Consider the following 20,302-nt stretch of genomic DNA (forward strand, 5'->3'; position numbering starts at 1 on the left):
CACGCTGGGCTTGTATATTTGAAAAATTGCAATAGAACAGAGCAAGAATTCGTGTATGAAAAAACAGAGGTTATGAAGAAAGAAAAAAAATGTCTCATCTCTTTGTTTTAAACGAATAGAGAAACTAATAAAAACTCAAATCTTTCCTCACGAAACTAAGAAACCTAACAGACTTTAACAGTGAAGACGAAGGGAAAACATTTTTCTTAAGAGTCTCAGCAAATTGTTTTACCAAAAGCATAGAGATTTTGAATTTTCGTAGAGCTTCTTCTTCTTTTCTCCATTATCTCATGGTGCCGATTCTACGGTTGAACCACAAACAGAGGCTGTCCAAATCACAAAAAAAAACATCGAATATCAGGAGAGAGATCTTTCTATATTATATATGACCTTTCATTTGAAACGATGGACGTGTAAAAAAACACACACAAAATGAGGGTGTTGAAATAGACAAAGTGCTTCCCTTTAGTAAAGATAAAGAAATGAGTGAACTTACAGTGTCGAGGCTGACAGGCTTGCCGTCTTCTGCGACAATATCGACTACAGTTCCTGATTGGTCAGACTGAGGAGAAGAAGTTCAAGTTTCAGAGTTAAATCAAAATGGAAAACTTTCAGCCCAAGTTAATGGTTACGCATTAAGCACAACTGCACAAGCAATCATCCAAATATAATAGAGAAAGGAAGAACAGAGTTTGGTCATTGTAACTTATCGAGAAGGCAATCAAGTATTCAAGCATATGAACAAAAACAGTTAAAGATTTGATTAATTCTCCAGCAATTTTGTAAGAGATGATTTGAAATACTTAAGGGTATATCTAAAGTATAGACAAGGAAGGATAGTGGTCCATGTTCAGATGATTTAGAAACTCACCTCAATTTCATTCATTAACTTCATGGCTTCAACGATGCATAGAACTTGCCCCTTCTGCACTTTATCTCCAACCTACAGCAGCAAGAAGTCACATAGTACGACTTCAGGCGATGAAATGCGAATTTGCAAGTGAAAATACCTCAACCAAAATGACTTAAAGTCAGAGAAGAGATTTAACATTTCTGTTGTTTTGCAAATAAGGTCCAGGCTGTTTAGCAAATATCCTAACCTTGATAAAAGGTGGTTCACCAGGTCCAGGACTACGGTAGAATGTGCCTGCCATGGGGCTTTTAACAGTAGGAAGTGATGATTTGGCTGCAGGAGGTGGGGAAGGTGGAGGCAGGGCGGCTGGTGCGGAAGGGGCTGGTGAGGAAGCAGCAGGTGCAGGGGGAGGAGCCATAGATTGGGCATAAGATGGTTGGCTTGGTTGCTGCATCATAATATACGGTGTAGCTTGGGGCTGAGGTAAGGCTTCCTTTTTCCGAATGGTTAGTTCACAGTCGAGTTGTTTCAACTGCAACTCAACGATGTCTCTCGAATCCACAAGCCTGCATGATGGAAGTGGGATAATTAAAGCATGGTTAAAATGATAAAAAAGTAATAGAACAGGGAAACTGTACTCACTTGACAAGAGTTGTTACTTGGGTAAGGAACTCAGAAATAGACTCTTCTGTAGCTAATTCAGGTGAGGAAGAAGAAGAGGACGAGTTTTTCTCCTTTCCTTCAGCTGACGGCGCATCAATTTTGGCAGCATTTGATGATGCACCAGTACTAACCTTTAAAGGCAGGAGGAGAGTCCAGAAATGAACAATTGTTTTTTTTGGAAATCACACATTCTCAAAGAGATAGACTAGAAAAAGAGCTAACCTTGTTGGATTGAGCTTTCACCACAGGGTAGCTACTGCGACTAGGCTGCAATTTCATTTGCCAAAAGTTAGACAAAAGAATGTCAAACAAACATATATCTATCCATACTAATGAATGCAAGATCAATTGCTACGATAGGGGGAGGGAATTAGACCTTAGACTATTGAAAAGTGACAATACATGGATCAAGAAGCATAGGCAATTGATATACATGGATCATAAACTTTTCGATTTCTACAAACTTAATAGCAAAATCCCCACATCACACGATTGTATTCATTGATAAATCTGGAAATCGCATTTTATCATTTCTTCTCTGAAAGTGTATATCCCTGACTTCTAATTTACGGCGAGCGTATACAGAGGGAAACAAATCGAAAAATGCAGATAAAATCCACGAAATGTGCCCCAAGAGAATCAGATAGAGATGATCCAAAATCAGGAAAACTAAAAAACCACATTGCACAAGACCACCTCTGATTGGTAAGGAATCGTGTACCTTGGAGAGGAAGCGAAGCTTAGGCTTAGCGGAGAGACGGAAAGAAACTCTGCGGGAGCGGGTTGATGAGAGAGGGAGATGGGACGATGTTTGGGTGACTGAGTAGACGGAAGCAGCAGCCGGAGACGTGACTGAGAACGACGAAGACGCCATTCTTCTTCTTCTTCTTAGTTCAGATCCGGGTTTAGGTCTGTCTCGATGAAACCAAAGAGCTCACAACAACAACAGTTCACTCCAGAGAGAGAGAGAATTGAGAAGATGTCTGAGTCGGAACGCGTTGCTCTTTTGATTATTATTACTCTCTTTCAGATTTCGCCACGTGTCATCCTCTGATCTGTAGTTCTGTATTTGGCGATTAACCCCATCCTTGTGGACGGAACCGTTTATAATTTATTTTTAGTTTTACCTTCGAATTTAATTAATTAATTATCTTTACCTAAATTTATTTTCAGATTATATTCATCGAAAAATATTCTTCTCAATTTTGTGTGAATACAATTATTATAAGAAAAATTATATCTTCCCCAGAGGAAAAAATCTATTGCATTTAAATGATTAAAATTTTAAAATGCTAAATGTTTGTGTCGGTATCCCCAAATTTTTATATACCTTTTCTATAAAAAAAGAATAGATCCAAATACATTAATTAGCCTCAGATGGATTATGTAATTGAAAATTATTAGGCCAGAGGATTTGGTGAACTACTAAATGAAGTTGTGACGACTTAAGAAGCACAATGTGGTTGGAACATCCATTGAAAACAAAGCACCAAACATCATACATGTAAAGACAAGTTATATCAACAAGATACATAGTTTTCATAATTAGGCCCCCCAAAATTAAAAATCCATGTTTAATGTCACAATTTTAAAGAATCTGTGACCTCTGATCAACAATAGCCCAAACCATTTGGTTATGAGCTTATGATGCATAAGCACATTCATTCAACCATCCATCATTGCAGCATTTATACATACATTTTTGAAACCCGATTCTGATTAAGGGAACAACAAAGAGTTAGATACATAGAAGCAAACCAATTACATTATAAGATGGAGGATGATCCTAATACTTTACAGCATGAGTGCTTTTAAGAGACTCAGCCTGACCTTGCTGCTTCAATGGCGGCGAGTAAGTCTTCATATTTCGCCCCCGTCACTTCCTTTACTATTTTGTTGTCCTTCAAGATCTTAAAGGTCGGAACCACTTTAATTCCTAGCTCCTTTGCCAATGGCTGCAAAAGCCCGAGTTTTTGTCTTGAGGAGCTAGTTAACATAAGAATAAAGAGACATTAATCGCAAAACGAAGAAGGAACCTTATTGTCTTGGGTGCAGTCAAGCTTAAGAAACACCATATCCTGGTACTTCTCAGATAGCTCTTTGTATTTGGGAGCAATCACTTTGCAAGGACCACACCTGCAGAGAGCCCAATGAAATTGAGAAAAAGGAGAAACTTTGATTCTTTCAACACCAAAACAAATCATTTATAAAGGAAATTCATCTAAACTATATCATGATGATGTAAACTGGAACAGCTTTTGGATGTACATGCTCTAATTATCTGGAAAGTGTTACTATTCATAAATTAAGATCCTTTTGTATCCAACATTCCCAACAAACAAAACATGAGTTAAACGAACGTATGCAGAGAAGAAGCCTCATGATGAAAAGATTACGAGAGATACTTACAATACTTCAAAATACAGATGAATAGTATCAAGGGGGAAATGTCTAAACTATGGAAGTAACACAACGTGAGAGGGAAAGTGAATTTCATAGGCAAAGACAAGGAAGAGAGATGGGTAGACCAGGACAAGATTATGTCATATCAAGAACTAGGAATCAAACACATGAGATTTAGCCAAGCTAAGTTTTAAGCTAAAGAGTTTACCAACAGAGTCAGTTAATCCCAAATCAGTAAACAACCTTGAAATCCTAATTCCAAACGACTGATTCAAACCTATCAACAATCTAAGTGTATTCGACATTTGAAAGATTCATGCCCAAATGGAAAACTCAAACAATTTGGAAATGAATCTTCCAATTCCCAGAACATCTGACGGAATCAAGTCGTTCCAAACACGAAATTACAATCAAGGAAGTCAAACTTCACACAAAGAAGAGGAAATGAATCGAAACGTTACCACTGAGTGTACATATCGAGAACAACAATCTTATCACCGGCGGCTTTAACAATTGGCCAGAACGTATCCTTATCAACCTCCGTCACCTGACCGACGCTGACATTCACTGTTTCTAAGCTACACCTCGCCACATACGAACCGCACCTCTTCCCAGAATCTAAAACACCATCACCACCAGAACAGAACCGGATTTTCGTCGCGACGGCGCCGGAGTTTAGGATCCGACAGTGCTGCTTCACGGGGATAAATGCGCCCCCGGTAGATGAAGTCGGAGAGCAATGGAAAGCCGTTGGAGATGGAGCGATCCGAAGAGAGAGAGGCATTGTTGAAGAAGAAGAAGTAAGCTCGAGTACGAAAACACTAGTATGTGTGTGTGATCGATCTTTCAAAAGAACCGGAAGAATTTTTATTTTTTTCTATTGGAAAAAACCACTAGTTGTAATCGTTATCCGTCTAATATTTGTGATTTACATAATGTGAGGTCAATAATACCCTTGAATGGATAACTAAGGAAAAAATCAATGGGAGGGTGTTTACGTATTTTATAGTCTTGATGTTCGATGAACGCGAGGTGCAGAATTATCGGACCATTGAGATACTTGTTGCAGCTCGAAATGACGATCCTGTCCCTTAATTATATTTATATTTGAAGTGAATTTTCTTTTCTTTTTTTGGTGCGATTGAAGTGAAATTTTCATTTTCATTAGATTCACATGTTTGACCATCGTAGAAGTCATATTACAAATATAAACAATATAATCTTGTAGATAAAGAAAAATCGTGTTAGGGAAACCTAATATGGCTTGTATGATTAATTTTATCTAAGTTTATATCTTACAGTATGTATAGGAAGAAAGAATACAAATAATAGATTTGGTTGGTTGATTGAAGTTTAGTGAACATCCCCAAAGAATAAAGATCCACTTTGATTCCTTGCTCCTTTGCCAATGGCTGCAAAAGAAACGAGTTTTTGTCTTAAGAAGCTAGTTAATAACATAAGATTAATAACATAAGAATAAAGACACATTAATCGCAAAACGAAGAAGGATCCTTGTTGATTTATCTCAACACCAAAACAAAGCAATTTATAAGGAAATTCATATCAACCATATATATCATAATGATGTAAATTGGAAGAGCTTTTGGGCTTATTATCTCTGGAAAGTGTTACTATTCATAAGTTGAGATCCGTTTGTATCCAACATCCCCAACAAACAAATCATGAAATAAACGAACGTGTGCCTCTAAGAAGGCTCATGAAATACTGTAACTTTTGAATACAAATGAATGAATAGTAGCAAGGTGGGGTCAATGTCTAAACTCTAAACTATGGAAGTAACACAACGTGAGAGGGAAAGTGAATTGACAAGGAAGAGAGATGGTTTAAATAACAACTAGATCCATTAAAAACACACTAAAACAACCTTCACTCATAAAGTCATAACACGCCATAAACAAAAATATTTAGTTTAATAGCAACAATAGATCCACTCAAACAACCTTCACTCATAACACTCCCTTAACAAAGATTTATTTTAATTACAATAGATCCCATTAAAACCTTTTCACTACGAACACTCCCTAAGCAAATATTGTGTTTAATAACACTCGATTTCAACTTGTTGGACACCCCCATCATCTTGACCGCTGGAGACCGTGATGGTTATTGAGCTACTCATCATCTCGATATCCTTTTTAATTTCTTCACGTTCGGGCGGCTTCACCATCCGCTTCATGCATAGCCATAGCCTGCGAGAGATCACACCAGAAATTGTGATAGCAACGAGCCATAAGGTTTCAACCTTATGGTTCATAATGAACAGGTTAAGATTGATGAACAAATTCAACATTTTTTGTTTTTTTGTTTTTCCTTTTGAATCGATATAACAAATCAATCAAACTCCGATAAGAAATCACACAAACCGATACCTTAATTTATAGGATATAGTTAGTGAACCCTGACTAGTTTATGCAATTTCATAAATTCTGGAATAAAACATGTAAGGTTTGACTCATCAGTATGCTTTTCTCTTCTTCTATATGTGTACTCCTCTGTTTCTTTCTTTAATGCATTGTGATACAGAGGCGGAAGCTAAGAAGAGCGAATTAGAGAGATTTTGAGTGAGTTGTGACACAAGTTCTTGGTGGTAAGCTAAAGATATTTTTTCTTTTTTCTTTTTTTTTTGGACTTAAACGGCAAATGCACTAATCCCTTCTTTGACACAAAACCAACGGAACCGTGTTGATGAAATTCGTATATTTAAGATTTTATATCAGTGTCTCATCAAAAATCAAAATAAAATACAGATTTTTTCTTTCTTACGCTTGTCGATGTCGTATACGAAATGTAAAACTTGAATGGTGGATAAAATAAAACCGATCTTTCCATTCTTTTCTATAAAGTAAAAAAAAAATTAAAAGTAGTGGCGATTCATTCCCTTTTGTTGAAATCACGAAAAGCAGCATTAAAGAAAAAAAAAAACAACAACAACAACAATCTATCTAACTTATCAAAAGAGAAGTGGCACGTTCTTAGAAAAGCAAAACCAGCTTCGCCTTTAGACATTCCAAAAGAACAAGAAGCTGCGAAGAAGCTGCCAAGTCAGTAGTCACACACCTATTCTATTCCAATTCCCTCAAAAGAACTAGAGTTTCTTCTTCTATATACACTTCTATTGTATGTATCACTTCTTCTTCTCTTTACAAAACGCTTTCGTTGAAGTCACACACACAATCAGCCAAACAGAAATGGGCCAAACGGAAAGGAAGCCCATTAACAAAATATATCAATTAAGCCTTGAGCTCCACAACCTGCAAAGAAGCCGAAACAAAGCAGGCGGTTCAGATCAAAAGAAGAAGTTTGTAATCTTAAATGAGAAATCTCAAAGGAAGCTATTTATTCCCAAAAGAATGAAGTCTACAGATGAAACAATTTAAGAACGAAATATATACGAGGACACTTGTGATATTAATTTTTACATTACATGCTTCAAATTACTCAATGTTTAGTTTAGACAGATTTATTCAGTTTGGTCTTCCCATGCTCTGTATCTTGTATACAAGAACAACTATACACTGCATGGATTACAGCTTCTGGACAAAATAATGCGATCTCGGAGCAATGGTTGCTTGGGACTACTTTTATGTATATTCATAACAAACAAACATTATAAATCAGAATATGAATAGCCAAATCTTTACATAGTCTTGTTTATCATTTTCTATGCACATTTTATTTTTTTCCATTCATAACATCTTTTTAACTAGTGTTGAAAACATTTACCCATTTATATGACTTTTTAGTTTTACTATTATTCGTTTTACCAACATAAGATTTTGACATTACTTCTCTCTATATATAAATAAGGATGGTGAAAATTTTATTTTAGATGGTTAGTTACAAGATGTTTATAGTCATTTATCTTTTACATAAATTTTATCTTTTTTTAGATATTACCTGGACCCCCAAAATATATGATGTGTCCAACTGGATAGTCTGAATACAAATCCTCAATCACTTTATAACCACGAGTGTTATCTGAAAATGTCTCAGTGTTGTTTACCAACTTATCAATCTCAAATTTCTCGTCTACTGTAGTTATATTGAAAATAATGGCATCGAAAAGTGGATGCTTTTTTGGAAAATAACCATTTCCCATCTGAGCACCAGACATAAATGCACTATATACTTCTCCTCCCCACTCAACATTGTTTGCATAGCTTTGTTTAAATCTACTTGCTGGCCAAAACCCCAATGTTACTTCTCCATAATCGAGCCACCAATTACCATTTATCTTATCCTTTGATAGAAAATTACATTATAAACAATTATTTTATAATAAATTATTACATAGGAACAATGTATCTGAACTATTGTATAGTTATTGGTAAAAACACTTTTAAAATAGTCTACATGATTTTCTTTAAAAAAGTATTAATCGCATAAACTAGCCTAATTATATATATACTAAGTAATATAATCTCATAAATTAGAAAATATGAAAATTAGTAACTTACAAACCTTGTATACAGCAATTGTAACAGAGGCACTTGGATTAGAACCACGAACACAAACAGGTTCGAGAGCGACACCAAAAGGTATATCAGATCGGACTAAAATGATCCCAATTTGACACATGCTGTTATAACATTGGTTATTACCTGCCTGTATCAATTTATATATCGTTATGCTTAATATATATCAGTGTTGATGATGTGTTATTTAATAAATTTATTAGTTATACATATTATTAGTAATAAACTTACCTTTGTATACACAAAAGTCCGAGGTTTGGTGTCACCATATAACTTTGGATTTACCTATAATATAAGTATTCATTTCAAAATAATGAAATAATTATTAAAAGACTACTTAGCATGATTTTTATTTTGATATTATACATTTCAAATTAAATATAAGATGTGATAACAACTTACAATCCAACCAATTTGTATAAAATCGTCTCCAATCTGAATATGCATACGAGCTGAACTATATTGTGGGAGTTTAACTTTAGGATCATTTAGAGAAACTATCATCGTCGCTCCATTGTACTTTTTATTTTTTCCTCCTTTTGTACGAGACACCGCAAACTAATCATCATCATCACTATTAATCAACAATAATTTTGTAAAATTAATTATGATCAACAAAAAATATATTTACTTACATGATGTTGTTGATCATTATCAACATTGTAATGACTACTAGTGGAATTCCATGAACCACGAGGCTTATATTTCGTGGAAAACAAATTTAATCCCAAAAGTTCGTCTTTGGTGACTCTCTTAATAGGCACGGTACCAATAGGACACCCAATACCATTATCCCAAGAAATACCAAAATTTTCATGATTTACTCTTGATTTTTTAAGGGATGATATTCGACGCACCTATGTTTATAATTTTTTTGTATTAGTGATAAGAATAATATTTATCCAACTCACACAAAATAATAGAATACATACATTGTAAAGGAATAACTTGTTTTTCACTGACATATGCTCGAACGCTGGTTGTTTGTATAAATCCACGCATCCATATGTATCTCCATGTGTAGTCTATTATCCATACAAAAAAAAATAGAAGAATGCACAAAATTCATGTGTCATGGTGTTATAATGGTTATTCGTATATGCATAAAATCAAAATGAATAGATAGGTTGTCTATTAAAAGTTGAATATGAAATTGAACAAACTTTGATGATTTTAACAGCAGGCTTGTTGATGACATTAAGTTGCTTTTCGATATCAAAATGGTTAACACTTTGCGATGTTTTTGAATCCACAAAATGATTGTATAGGCTTGCCATCTCGCCGAAACAAAAAATGTAACTTAAAAAGGTTAATATCATCGTCCTAAAACTTATTTTCATATTATTTAAGAAGAGTGTTAGGATAGATATGAGATTTATATCTAATCACAACTATATATAATCATATTGAAAAAGTAAAGGGCATTACTGTTTATTGGATACATGTCACTTCTTTATCATCAAAAATTAACTTTATAACAAATTCATCAGATTTTACTTTTATTTTGATTTTTATGACATTAAAAAAAAAAGGAAGCAAATTCATTGACGAAAAAAAAAAAAAAAATTCAAATTCATCAGATTTTCTTTTATCTATGTGTGAGGATACATTATTACAATTGTGACTTTTTCCTCCACTAAAAATTAACTATTTCACTAATTCATTTGATTTTCTTTTAGTTATGTCACTTTTTCCTACTTTTTTTTTTTTTTGTTTTTTCTACCAAAATACAGATTTACAAAATATACAAAAGTTTATGTAAAACAAAGTTAAACGCGTGTGTTGTAAGCACGGATCCTATCAAGTTACGTTTGTTTATCTGACTTTATATACGAACATGAATGCAACTAGTAATTGATATTTCGTTGTGAGTTATTTGATCAATTTTGTTGGCTTTGCCTCGGTCACAAAGTGAACTTGCTTTTACTTAACCAAATAAAAAAAACCAACTCTAAACCAATCAAACTCAACCAATAGTGAACTGGTTTTGGTTTAATAAATTAAATCGAACGGTCTTGGCTTATTTAATATGATTTTAACTTTGGGTTATTGAGATTTTAAAACCGGTTTAATTAAACTAAACCAAGATACTTCTCATATCAAAATTCTTGAAAATTGAATTAAGCATCTGTGATCTTTCCGCTTGACTCCTTGGTAAATTCGTCGTTGCTCAGAAAACGACAGCGATGTTCCTTCCCCGCGCGAACGTTACGCGCTTCCCTCCACTCGCAGCTTCGAGGCGTCTCATCTCTGCCTCCGCCGATTCTCTTCAGAAATATTCCACCGAGAAGCCGCCGATCAAACCATGGCCGCAGAGACTATTCCCAAAGCGGTTAGTCTCAATGATCACCCAACAGCAGAACATCGATTTAGCTCTCCAGATATTTCTCTACGCCGGTAAATCTCATCCCGGTTTCACTCACAATTACGATACTTACCACTCAATTCTCTTCAAACTATCCCGTGCTCGTGCTTTCGACCCCGTGGAGTCTCTCATGGCGGATCTTCGCAACTCTTACCCGCCTATTCGATGCGGCGAGAATCTATTCATCGACTTGCTTCGAAACTACGGTCTCGCAGGTCGGTACGAAGCTTCTGTGAGGATCTTTCTTCGAATCCCTGATTTCGGTGTTAAACGCTCCGTTAGATCGTTAAACACACTCTTAAACGTTTTGATCCAGAATCAGAGATTCGATTTGGTTCATGCCATGTTTAAGAACAGTAAGGAGTCTTTTGGAATCACCCCCAACATCTTCACTTGCAATCTACTCGTGAAAGCTCTGTGCAAGAAAAATGATATAGAAAGTGCATATAAAGTGCTCGACGAAATTCCCGCTATGGGTTTGGTGCCAAATTTGGTGACTTACACTACGATTTTAGGTGGGTACGTTGCTAGAGGTGATATGGAAGCGGCTAAGAGGGTTTTGGGAGAGATGTTGGATCGTGGGTGGTATCCGGATGCGACCACTTACACGGTTCTCATGGATGGTTACTGTAAGCTAGGGAGATTTTCTGAGGCCGCAACGGTGATGGATGAGATGGAAAAAAACGAGGTTGAGCCAAATGAAGTAACATATGGAGTTATGATCCGCGGTTTATGCAAGGAGAAGAAATCAGGGGAAGCACGTAACATGTTCGATGAGATGCTTGATAAAAGTTTCATGCCAGATTCTTCTCTTTGTTGTAAAGTTATTGACGCCTTGTGTGAAGACCACAAGGTAGATGAAGCTTGTGCTTTGTGGAGAAAAATGTTGAAGAACAATTGTATGCCTGATAATGCTCTTCTGAGCACTCTCATCCATTGGCTTTGCAAAGAAGGGAGAGTTTCAGAAGCAAGGAAATTATTCGACGAGTTTGAGAAAGGTTCGATCCCTAGTCTCTTGACGTTTAACACATTGATTTCTGGTATGTGTGAGAAGGGCGAGTTGACAGAGGCGGGTCGATTATGGGACGATATGGTTGAGAGGAAATGCAAGCCAAATGCTTTCACGTATAACGTTTTGATTGAAGGCTTGTCCAAGAACGGGAATGTTAAAGAAGGTGTTAGGGTACTTGAAGAGATGCTGGAGAATGGTTGTTTTCCTAACAAAACAACGTTCTTGATATTGTTTGAAGGGATACAGGAGTTAGGTAAAGAAGAGGATGCGATTAAGGTTGTCTCAATGGCTGTTATGAGAGGGAAAGTCGATAAAGAATCTTGGGAACTTTTCTTGAAGAAGTTTGCTGGTGAACTGGATAAAGGGGTTTTGGTTCTGAAAGAGTTGTTGCATGAAGTATCTGTCTTTTGAAGAACCAAGGCGATGATCAACACTCAATGCTCAAATGGGTTATCGGCGTGTCTAAGGTATCTATCTTACTACCGACTTCGGTTTTTCTGGCTCGAGACATAGATGCATTGTTTTACATATTAAGATGCACTAATATAATAATATAAATAGGGCCAAAAGCTCTTGTGGCAGATGCAGGTATAAGGGAAGAAAAACAGCAAACCGAGGCTGCTTAAGATTCAGCATCCATGTTATGGTTCACCCTATCTTGACAATTTAGTAGTTGACTTTTGATGGGGGGGAGATGGGGACTTGCAAAGAAGAAGAGATCTACTGATAATTTATTATATCAATTTTGAGTGTGCGTAGATACTTCTTAACTGTGTGCACGAAAAAGTGGAAATTATAATTTCTGGTGAGAGATGGAGAGAGAGAGAGAGAGAGAGTTTGATAGTGTTAGCCCAAGATAAGTATAGGCGAAACCAAGTTGTATCATGGAAATAGCTCAAGTGCTCAATGTATGATTACTCAATGAAATTTGATTTATGTTTTGAGCTTTAATAAGATATGCTAGACGATATACGAGAGGAATGAAGAAAAACTCGTGATTGGTGTGGAGGAGAAGACCAATTTCAGATATATACTAACAATACATTGTATCTGTACCTCTCACGGGACTGTGTGCCTAAGACAGACCCAAAGAATGAGAAGAATGTTGTGGAAAGAAATCAAAACATATCAAAATTTGTGAGGGCCACTTGACAACTTTGTACAAATAGCATAACTTGTATGCTGTATTGTTGTACTTGTAAATTACTCGGTTCACAAAAAAAAATAAAAAAATAATTACTTGTAAATACTCTTTGACACATGTTACTTTAAACTTTAAACACTATACCATATATCATGATTATGTATCTCTTAACAAAGTATATAATCTTATTTTACATTAAATTTCACTAATGAACTAATCTATTAAAAAGTTTAGGATTTTTAATTAAAAAATACCAATTCTTGGAGAGTTTTAGCTATAGTCACCTTAAAATGTTTTTTAACACCAAAAAATTTACTAATTTGTATGTAAGAATCTACGTATATTCAGTGCGGCATTATAAAATTACGTAAGTTGTGATTCATATTTCGATATGTGGTTTTTGTGTCAAATTTACAAATATAACGGTACAAAAAATTAAATAACCGCGCGAAAATTAACCTAACATATATATAATTAAAAAATTGATTAGTGTTGTCTATTTATAGGTTTGTGACAATTACTGAGAAAAGCAAGAAGCAAAAAAAAAAAAGGGAAAACAAAAGAAAAAGAAAAAACAAAGACATATCCAATGTCTACTGCTTCTTCACTATTAACCTTCCCTTCATTTCATCTCAGATCCCTCCTTCATCTCCCTTCTTCTCCTCCCTCTTCCCGATTTGCCCCTCTTCGTCTTTCTCCGATCCGATCTCCGGCGCCGAGAAGTCACCTGTCTTTCCGCACTTTCTCAGCCGTCAACATGACCGATGCTAATGATGCCGGAATGGATGCTGTTCAGAGACGGCTCATGTTTGAGGACGAGTGAGAAATTCGATTCCTTTAGTTCGGTTTTTTTTTTAATTGTGTTTCGTTGCATTAAGGAACCAAAATTTAGGTTTTATTAATCAAGACGAAATCTTCTGCCATACGCAAAACCTCTCTCTGTTGTGTTTTTTGTTTTTGTTTCTTGTCCATTTTTGATTTAAAAGACCGGCAAAATATGTAATACATGCAACTAGGAGATTGAAAATATGATCAAATGTGGTTGGCTGCTTGATGTTCTGATTGATTTTATGTTTTTGCCTGCGCTATGGTGGCTTGATCGTTTGTTGGTTCTGCAGATGCATTCTCGTTGATGAAAATGATCGTGTGGTTGGTCATGACACTAAATATAACTGTAAGTGAATTTCTGATAGCGACCTAAGCTGCTTTTGCATTCGTTTCCTTGCTTTTTTATCATTGAAACACATGTGCATGTCGCTGATTTGTCCTTGGAATGTGTCTTAGTAATCAGTTTCAGTGACCTTGCTTCTCTTTAAAGTGTTGAAATTTGGTTGGTCCAGGATAATACTGACTCCCAATTTCAATCTTCAGGTCATTTGATGGAAAAGATTGAGGCTGAGAATTTGCTCCACAGAGCTTTTAGTGTGTTTTTGTTCAACTCCAAGTATGAGTTGCTTCTCCAGGTATTTTCTTAGGATGTGAAGATAATTTAGCTCTATCAAAAATGGTGGTTGGGATTATTATTTGGTTCCTTCAAATTATGTGCCATGTACTGAAATTTTTTTTCTCTATGGACAGCAACGGTCAAAAACAAAGGTTACTTTCCCTCTTGTGTGGACAAACACTTGTTGCAGCCATCCTCTTTACCGTGAAGCTGAGCTTATTGAAGAGAATGTCCTTGGTTTATTTTCTGGAATGAGCTTAAGTTTTATGAGACATGATGAAGCTTTCACTGTTGTACTACATACTGATCCCGAGTATTTGATCTTTCCTTCTCAGGTGTAAGAAATGCTGCACAGAGGAAGCTTCTTGATGAGCTTGGTATTGTAGCTGAAGATGTACCAGTCGATGAGTTCACTCCCTTGGGACGCATGCTTTACAAGGCACCTTCTGATGGGAAATGGGGCGAGCACGAACGTAAGTAAATCTTCATGTTTGATCATTTCTCTTTTTAACTCCTTTTGACTTGGTGATTTAATATCTCTCTGGATTTTTTTTTGCTTGCAGTTGACTATCTGCTTTTCATCGTGCGGGATGTGAAGCTTCAACCAAACCCAGATGAAGTGGCTGAGATCAAGTATGTGAGCAGGGAAGAGCTTAAGGAACTGGTGAAGAAAGCAGATGCAGGTGATGAAGCTGTGAAGCTGTCTCCGTGGTTTAGACTGGTGGTGGATAATTTCTTGATGAAATGGTGGGATCATGTTGAGAAAGGAACTCTCATTGAAGCTGCAGACATGAAAACCATTCACAAGCTCTGAACTTTCATAAGTTTTGGATCTTCCCCCTTGTCAGTAATAAAATTGAGAGATGAGACTTTATTAATTCCAGCCAAAACTGGCAACCAACTCTCTTTGTAGAATATAATATACATGTTTATTCCTCCTCAAACTCATCTATAGCTCAGTTATCATTTGCACAGAATATGGAGTTAAATGTTTGCACTCAAACAATTATTTGAATTATTTTTACTTCTTCAGTTAGAATTTACAAATAAAGTAAAGAAAGAACATAACACGTTAAGACAGAACACAAAAACAAAAAGGAAGAAGACAGAACAAAAAAAAAAAAAAAAAAGGGGGTGGAGAAAGTAAAATTAAAGACCACAAGATTGTCAAGTAAATCTCATATGATTCCTTTCTCTATTCTTCCACCACTACCTTTGATCTGATTTATACCAAAACATCTTCTTTTCTTGTCAAAAAGTAAACAGTAGTTTTATTGTATTATGGAGAAATGAGAGCAAGTTTCTACCTTGATCTCCTTCAAAATCACTTTAGCTGAAATAGTAACACTGTGAAGAGTTCTTCTGCGTCTGATCCAGGTAACAAAACTTGATCTGATCAATCATTCCAGATAAATATTTTCAAAAGTATTTATCTTTTTTCCTCTGTTTGTTCCATTTTCCATGAAATAGATTCGGTGATCATACTCTAGCTATCGAAATCTTATTACTATTTATCAGATTATCATAAATTTTCATTCTGGTTTTGATCAATCATATCATGATTTTCTCGGATTGGTTCACTCACAATTCTCAAACTTTTTGATCATAGAAATCGTAGCTGAGAAAAGAAGAAGAAGATGGCGTTTGTGACCACTGCTGAAGTATGTGACGCGAATCAAGAGCTGATTCGGAGTGGTCAGCTCCGAGCTTTGCAACCCATTTTTCAGATTTACGGCCGTCGACAAATATTCTCAGGACCAGTTGTTACTGTCAAAGTATTTGAAGACAATGGCTTGATCCGTCAATTCCTGGAGGAGAAAGGTAATGAACTGACTCTGCAATTCTAAAGTTCAAAACTTTCGATGGATTCGACAAGTTATGAACTTTGACATGCTTTAGTGCCTTGGTGTGTAATCTATCAGTTTTTGCAAATTGATCAATTATTTATTAGGGAACGGTAGAGTTCTTGTGGTTGATGGTGGAGGGAGTCAAAGATGTGCGATACTCGGAGGTAACCCCGTGGTTCAAGCTCAGAACAACGGATGGGCAGGGATTGTTGTGAACGGATGCATCAGAGACGTGGATGAGATCAACGGTTGTGATATCGGAGTTAGAGCTTTGGCCTCTCATCCGATAAAGGCGAGTAAGAAGGGACTTGGAGAACAACGAGTTCCGGTTAATATTGCAGGGACACGGATTTGTGATGGAGAATGGCTTTATGCAGATACTGATGGGATCCTTGTCTCCCAGATTGAGTTATCCGTTTAAACAACAACAAGGCTTGTCTCGTATGTGATCAGTTTTACTTGGTGGTTTATTACCATTGTTATTTTCTTTTGTGTTCCACATTAAACTCTATGAATCTTATTACTTGAGCGACGGTTAAGTTATGATTGAAAAACTTAGTATTACATTTCGAATGAATTGTCACATTGATTTTTCTTTTGATGATCAATACATAGCAAAGAATTAACAGTAGCATAAGCAACCAGAGCCAGGGGCAGCTAAGATAGGTTGACAGCCACCACCTTTGTTAGTGGAGCAACCATTCATGCACATCTTGGTGCATCTATCATCATCTTTTTTTGTGTCGCATTTTCCAAACTGAGGCTGATGGTTGCAACACTTTGCGAGTCGATGCCCCACAGCCGTTTTTGTTTCAGCACCTGCAAAGTATAACACATACACGTAATCATCAAATTCAGTTTCTTGTGAATGAAAATATGTTTTTGTTCCAAAATTTACGAAGTATAATACTAACCGGAAAGAAGAAGAGACACAGCTAGGATAGCATAAAGAACGAATTTTGAGTAGGCCATCTTCTTCTTTTCAAGTCTATAAGATTTGTTGTATTGCTTTGAAAAGCTCTAGGTTGATTATGTGATATATATACACAGAAGTATTCACTTGTTCACTAGAAATTAGAATGGAAAGAGATCACAAAGATCTTCAAAATGTATTCAACAATTCTAACACCTGAATGATATATTATACTCAATATGGTCAAAGGGAATATAAGTTTTACTACTCTGATATTTTATATTCTCAAGGATAAAAAGGAAATAAAATTTGCATTCCTGGAAAATGAGATTTGTTAGCAATTTTACAGAGGATACAAAGAATCCAATCTAACAGCTGGAAAGTGAAGTTTTCAGAATTTGAAAGTTAATTTCTATTTTACTCATAGGGATGTATTTAACTAAATATGTTTATAAAATGTACTACTCATGAGGAGATAGTTAAAGGCAGTGAAGAGGAATACAAAGGAGCTCACATAGATAGTTTTGTCGACTTATTGTTCAAAATTGCTGACTACATTAAACCGAAAAATTAATGTATTCACAACTCTTTTTGGTGACTTGTTATATTACTATCGCATCGCGTATGACATAGCAGAATTTGACAAGAAAACAAAAAAGAAACCAAGTATCTTCGTAACTATGTATAAGTTTTCTGTGTAGCAGCAATTCTTCGACGAGGTTGGTTTCTTCTTTCCCTCCGTCTTCTTTCTATTACTACTTCTTCTTCTTCTTCTTGAACTAGCTCGATCTCTGAGTTTTCGCTCTCCCCGATGGTTCTTGAAGCAGTGTAAGGGAACAAAACTGGTCTAAAACACCATAGAAGCGAGGTTAAAATAGGGACGTACAGATACATTGAAGTCCATACGCAAAGAGTCCATTTCCAGTTATAAGCCATTCGTTTGATCCATGGAGGTCTCGAGTTTATAACGATCTCAGCTGCGTATAGCTGAGGCAATGTTCGGGTTTGCGCACGCGGAATCAGAGTGGCTCTCACGGCTTTTGTTCGGGGCCATTTCTCTTGGTGCCTTAGCCCATCGATTCTCATTGTTTGTGCTTCGTTCGCTATGCCAGCTATAAGTGGAACACTCATCACAAATGTTCGTGCAAGTCTAATAGGTTTGCTTCTGAACCGTAACATACAAGGTTGGCTCGATCTTGCTATTGTCTCACCTTTCAACGATAAAAGCTCTACCTTCAACTGTACACAAGGCAATAGATCAAATTAACTGAATAATTGTATCAAAGTTTGATATATTGTTTCTGTAGAATTGATCAATAATATCAGAGTTGATTTTCAATGTATAAAAATGAAAAAAAAAAAATATATATAACATAAATATTAATACAAAATTAGAGTCATAATGGCAATTTTCGCAATTCACTGGAATTATTTGATTGATAAAAAGGCTGTAGATAATGATTCAGCATAAATGTTGTAGTTGTAGAACAGCATAAATGTTGTAGAACAATTAATATAGGCTTATAGCTAGTTACTAAACCTGATTTGGTTATTAATAAATCTGATTCCGGTGATTTAACTAACATAGCATGGTTCCATAGGATCATTTTGATTGGTAAATATTAAAATAATTTATCAAAATCGTGGAACCATGATACCATTCCCGTGATATTAAATAGTATAAAACTAAATTACACATGTACCTGAAAAACTCCAATTCTTCGATTAATTTCAGATTCAGGCATCCAAAGCAGTAAAGAGACATGAACATAATGACCAACAGGAACACTAAACGATCTCTTCTTCTTATCGAAACTAAAAACTGCACTTGGGTTTTCTTCTGTGTAATCAAAGAACAATCTGTCTCTCACAACCACAGGCTTTTCAACATACAAACTCACTACCCCAACACCGATAACAACCGCCAAAATCAAGGCCAACACCATCACCATTGACACGTGGCATGCACCCATTATCCCAAACCATGTCCTCCTAACAGCACGCCCCGCACCACCCGCAATCCGGGACGGAGCCCGTTTAACCGCTCTTTCGGCTGTGGAGACCGTGGCAACTGCGCGGCGGTAGGAGCGGTAGAGAAGAAAGAGAGGTGAGGATAAGACAAGTAATGCGTTGTAGATGAGATCGGCTTGGATGGTGACTAGAACCATGAACCAGTCGGCTCGTAATGGTTCAGGGATTTTGAGGTTGTTGTCTTGTTCTATCATTGTTTGTTTCTTTTTGTTCTAAGAAAAAAAATGTTTTTGAGTGATTCTTACGGATTTTGTTTTACGACAACATGATTAAATAGATAAATGTCGCTGTCATAGACTCATATAAAATATTTATCCATCTGCATGAGAAAAATGAAACGTGTTGGTTCGTGTGCTTGAGTAGTGCCACGTTGATGCAATGAGATCACACTGAATGCACCATAACGATTTCAATTGAAAGAAAAGAAATGTACAGGTATATTAGCTTATCCAGAAGTGTTGGATCTGGATTCTAGTTCGGGTTTTCAGCACTTCTTTGTCTAGACAACCCTTGTTAATTATTTTCATGAAAATGTAATTATTAAAAGATATATAACAAGTACTATAGACTATATAGTGTAGTTTAATGGCAATATAGTAACGTGATATTCTATTACTTATATTTCGTGTAATTTATACTGAAAATAGGAAACCAGTTTTTAAGCATCTGATAAGCATCTCTGTTTCTGATCAGACAGTCAAATGATCAGTTAGAGAAATGGGCATTGTTATTTGGTCGCGAAAACCATTTTTACTCTAGTGGTTAAAAGTCTAACCCCGAATTCGATACTTGGTTTATATGAGTTGCGTTTCGAGACATCGGTTGGATGAAGTAGATATTTGCCCTGACCAAACAACAATTCAAGTTCGACAAAAGACAAAAATTAGACCGAACCTAAACGCAAAAGTAACTGGAAAAAAAAAAATATTACCTGTCTTCAATAATGAATGATAAACCTATCTACTGGGATACGGTACAAAATCTAACACACGACCAAAAAGATTCTGGTCGTTGAATGTACAATTTCTACAATTATTTGTACTTTCTACGACTCATACTTGAATATATGTAAATCCATTATCAGCTTATTTATATATTATTTTGGTCAAGAAAATTCATTATTATCTTCTT

General features: G+C 35.9%; 8 protein-coding genes and 1 long non-coding RNA gene across 9 annotated transcripts; 3 read left to right on the forward strand and 6 right to left on the reverse strand.

The window, feature by feature from the left end:
- Nucleotides 1–17: 17 nt before the first annotated feature.
- On the reverse strand, nucleotides 18–2,498 carry LOC17883556 (biotin carboxyl carrier protein of acetyl-CoA carboxylase 1, chloroplastic). The gene is made up of 7 exons (XM_006286476.2): nucleotides 2,238–2,498; nucleotides 1,739–1,783; nucleotides 1,496–1,647; nucleotides 1,101–1,419; nucleotides 872–943; nucleotides 497–562; nucleotides 18–326 (listed from the first exon to the last, which is right to left on the reverse strand). Exons 1-7 carry the CDS (start codon nucleotides 2,388–2,390, stop codon nucleotides 303–305), a joined length of 831 nt encoding a protein of 276 aa, XP_006286538.1. The 5' UTR covers nucleotides 2,391–2,498; the 3' UTR covers nucleotides 18–302.
- Nucleotides 2,499–3,123: 625 nt separating this feature from the next.
- Nucleotides 3,124–4,795, reverse strand: LOC17884563 (thioredoxin F2, chloroplastic). The gene is made up of 3 exons (XM_006286515.2): nucleotides 4,381–4,795; nucleotides 3,553–3,652; nucleotides 3,124–3,471 (listed from the first exon to the last, which is right to left on the reverse strand). The coding sequence occupies exons 1-3, from the start codon at nucleotides 4,701–4,703 to the stop codon at nucleotides 3,337–3,339; spliced, it is 558 nt and encodes a 185-aa protein (XP_006286577.1). The 5' UTR covers nucleotides 4,704–4,795; the 3' UTR covers nucleotides 3,124–3,336.
- An 895-nt stretch (nucleotides 4,796–5,690) lies between these two features.
- Nucleotides 5,691–6,557, reverse strand: LOC111830173. Its single transcript, XR_002833541.1, has 2 exons — nucleotides 6,310–6,557; nucleotides 5,691–6,129 (listed from the first exon to the last, which is right to left on the reverse strand). It is a non-coding gene; the product is annotated as an uncharacterized LOC111830173 (long non-coding RNA).
- Nucleotides 6,558–7,737: 1,180 nt separating this feature from the next.
- On the reverse strand, nucleotides 7,738–9,753 carry LOC17883026. The gene is made up of 7 exons (XM_006289742.2): nucleotides 9,579–9,753; nucleotides 9,348–9,440; nucleotides 9,051–9,272; nucleotides 8,818–8,973; nucleotides 8,647–8,700; nucleotides 8,402–8,545; nucleotides 7,738–8,180 (listed from the first exon to the last, which is right to left on the reverse strand). Exons 1-7 carry the CDS (start codon nucleotides 9,732–9,734, stop codon nucleotides 7,827–7,829), a joined length of 1,179 nt encoding a protein of 392 aa, XP_006289804.2. The 5' UTR covers nucleotides 9,735–9,753; the 3' UTR covers nucleotides 7,738–7,826.
- Nucleotides 9,754–10,563: 810 nt separating this feature from the next.
- On the forward strand, nucleotides 10,564–12,762 carry LOC17883256 (pentatricopeptide repeat-containing protein At5g16420, mitochondrial). The gene is made up of 2 exons (XM_006287406.2): nucleotides 10,564–12,259; nucleotides 12,354–12,762. Exon 1 carries the CDS (start codon nucleotides 10,602–10,604, stop codon nucleotides 12,201–12,203), a length of 1,602 nt encoding a protein of 533 aa, XP_006287468.1. The 5' UTR covers nucleotides 10,564–10,601; the 3' UTR covers nucleotides 12,204–12,259; nucleotides 12,354–12,762.
- A 692-nt stretch (nucleotides 12,763–13,454) lies between these two features.
- On the forward strand, nucleotides 13,455–15,357 carry LOC17881675 (isopentenyl-diphosphate Delta-isomerase I, chloroplastic). The gene is made up of 6 exons (XM_006288312.2): nucleotides 13,455–13,755; nucleotides 14,055–14,110; nucleotides 14,308–14,399; nucleotides 14,515–14,617; nucleotides 14,716–14,853; nucleotides 14,944–15,357. The coding sequence occupies exons 1-6, from the start codon at nucleotides 13,526–13,528 to the stop codon at nucleotides 15,192–15,194; spliced, it is 870 nt and encodes a 289-aa protein (XP_006288374.1). The 5' UTR covers nucleotides 13,455–13,525; the 3' UTR covers nucleotides 15,195–15,357.
- A 161-nt stretch (nucleotides 15,358–15,518) lies between these two features.
- On the forward strand, nucleotides 15,519–16,804 carry LOC17881071 (putative 4-hydroxy-4-methyl-2-oxoglutarate aldolase 2). Its single transcript, XM_006286528.2, has 3 exons — nucleotides 15,519–15,757; nucleotides 15,990–16,201; nucleotides 16,332–16,804. The coding sequence occupies exons 2-3, from the start codon at nucleotides 16,018–16,020 to the stop codon at nucleotides 16,646–16,648; spliced, it is 501 nt and encodes a 166-aa protein (XP_006286590.1). The 5' UTR covers nucleotides 15,519–15,757; nucleotides 15,990–16,017; the 3' UTR covers nucleotides 16,649–16,804.
- Nucleotides 16,805–16,849: 45 nt separating this feature from the next.
- On the reverse strand, nucleotides 16,850–17,221 carry LOC17882507 (defensin-like protein 24). Its single transcript, XM_006289156.2, has 2 exons — nucleotides 17,142–17,221; nucleotides 16,850–17,046 (listed from the first exon to the last, which is right to left on the reverse strand). The coding sequence occupies exons 1-2, from the start codon at nucleotides 17,197–17,199 to the stop codon at nucleotides 16,850–16,852; spliced, it is 255 nt and encodes an 84-aa protein (XP_006289218.1). The 5' UTR covers nucleotides 17,200–17,221.
- A 454-nt stretch (nucleotides 17,222–17,675) lies between these two features.
- On the reverse strand, nucleotides 17,676–19,389 carry LOC17884278 (seipin-1). Its single transcript, XM_006289322.2, has 2 exons — nucleotides 18,844–19,389; nucleotides 17,676–18,379 (listed from the first exon to the last, which is right to left on the reverse strand). The coding sequence occupies exons 1-2, from the start codon at nucleotides 19,363–19,365 to the stop codon at nucleotides 17,819–17,821; spliced, it is 1,083 nt and encodes a 360-aa protein (XP_006289384.1). The 5' UTR covers nucleotides 19,366–19,389; the 3' UTR covers nucleotides 17,676–17,818.
- Nucleotides 19,390–20,302: the final 913 nt, after the last annotated feature.

The sequence above is a fragment of the Capsella rubella genome, unplaced genomic scaffold (genome assembly GCF_000375325.1).
Source record: "Capsella rubella cultivar Monte Gargano unplaced genomic scaffold, Caprub1_0 scaffold_6, whole genome shotgun sequence".
In the NCBI taxonomy this organism is placed as follows: Eukaryota; Viridiplantae; Streptophyta; class Magnoliopsida; order Brassicales; family Brassicaceae; genus Capsella; species Capsella rubella.

Bases quoted from the DNA above. Each gene is read 5' to 3' on its own strand.
- LOC17881071 (XM_006286528.2), top strand. From the start codon at position 16,018: ATGGCGTTTGTGACCACTGCTGAAGTATGTGACGCGAATCAAGAGCTG. The intron at 16,202-16,331 runs GTAATGAACTGA...ATTATTTATTAG, and splicing joins TCAATTCCTGGAGGAGAAAG to GGAACGGTAGAGTTCTTGTG.
- LOC17884278 (XM_006289322.2), bottom strand. From the start codon at position 19,365: ATGATAGAACAAGACAACAACCTCAAAATCCCTGAACCATTACGAGCC. The intron at 18,380-18,843 runs GTACATGTGTAA...CCTTGTGTACAG, and splicing joins GAAGAATTGGAGTTTTTCAG to TTGAAGGTAGAGCTTTTATC.
- LOC17881675 (XM_006288312.2), top strand. From the start codon at position 13,526: ATGTCTACTGCTTCTTCACTATTAACCTTCCCTTCATTTCATCTCAGA. The intron at 14,111-14,307 runs GTAAGTGAATTT...TTCAATCTTCAG, and splicing joins TCATGACACTAAATATAACT to GTCATTTGATGGAAAAGATT. The intron at 14,400-14,514 runs GTATTTTCTTAG...CTCTATGGACAG, and splicing joins AGTATGAGTTGCTTCTCCAG to CAACGGTCAAAAACAAAGGT.
- LOC17883556 (XM_006286476.2), bottom strand. From the start codon at position 2,390: ATGGCGTCTTCGTCGTTCTCAGTCACGTCTCCGGCTGCTGCTTCCGTC. The intron at 1,784-2,237 runs GTACACGATTCC...ATGAAATTGCAG, and splicing joins AGCTTCGCTTCCTCTCCAAG to CCTAGTCGCAGTAGCTACCC. The intron at 1,648-1,738 runs GTTAGCTCTTTT...CTGCCTTTAAAG, and splicing joins TGAAAGCTCAATCCAACAAG to GTTAGTACTGGTGCATCATC.
- LOC17884563 (XM_006286515.2), bottom strand. From the start codon at position 4,703: ATGCCTCTCTCTCTTCGGATCGCTCCATCTCCAACGGCTTTCCATTGC. The intron at 3,653-4,380 runs GTAACGTTTCGA...GGCTCTCTGCAG, and splicing joins CTCGATATGTACACTCAGTG to GTGTGGTCCTTGCAAAGTGA. The intron at 3,472-3,552 runs GTTCCTTCTTCG...GGGCTTTTGCAG, and splicing joins ACTGCACCCAAGACAATAAG to CCATTGGCAAAGGAGCTAGG.
- LOC17883026 (XM_006289742.2), bottom strand. From the start codon at position 9,734: ATGATATTAACCTTTTTAAGTTACATTTTTTGTTTCGGCGAGATGGCA. The intron at 9,273-9,347 runs GTATGTATTCTA...TTATAAACATAG, and splicing joins ACAAGTTATTCCTTTACAAT to GTGCGTCGAATATCATCCCT. The intron at 8,974-9,050 runs GTAAGTAAATAT...GATGATGATTAG, and splicing joins ATAATGATCAACAACATCAT to TTTGCGGTGTCTCGTACAAA.
- LOC17882507 (XM_006289156.2), bottom strand. From the start codon at position 17,199: ATGGCCTACTCAAAATTCGTTCTTTATGCTATCCTAGCTGTGTCTCTT. The intron at 17,047-17,141 runs GTTAGTATTATA...TATACTTTGCAG, and splicing joins TGTGTCTCTTCTTCTTTCCG to GTGCTGAAACAAAAACGGCT.
- LOC17883256 (XM_006287406.2), top strand. From the start codon at position 10,602: ATGTTCCTTCCCCGCGCGAACGTTACGCGCTTCCCTCCACTCGCAGCT.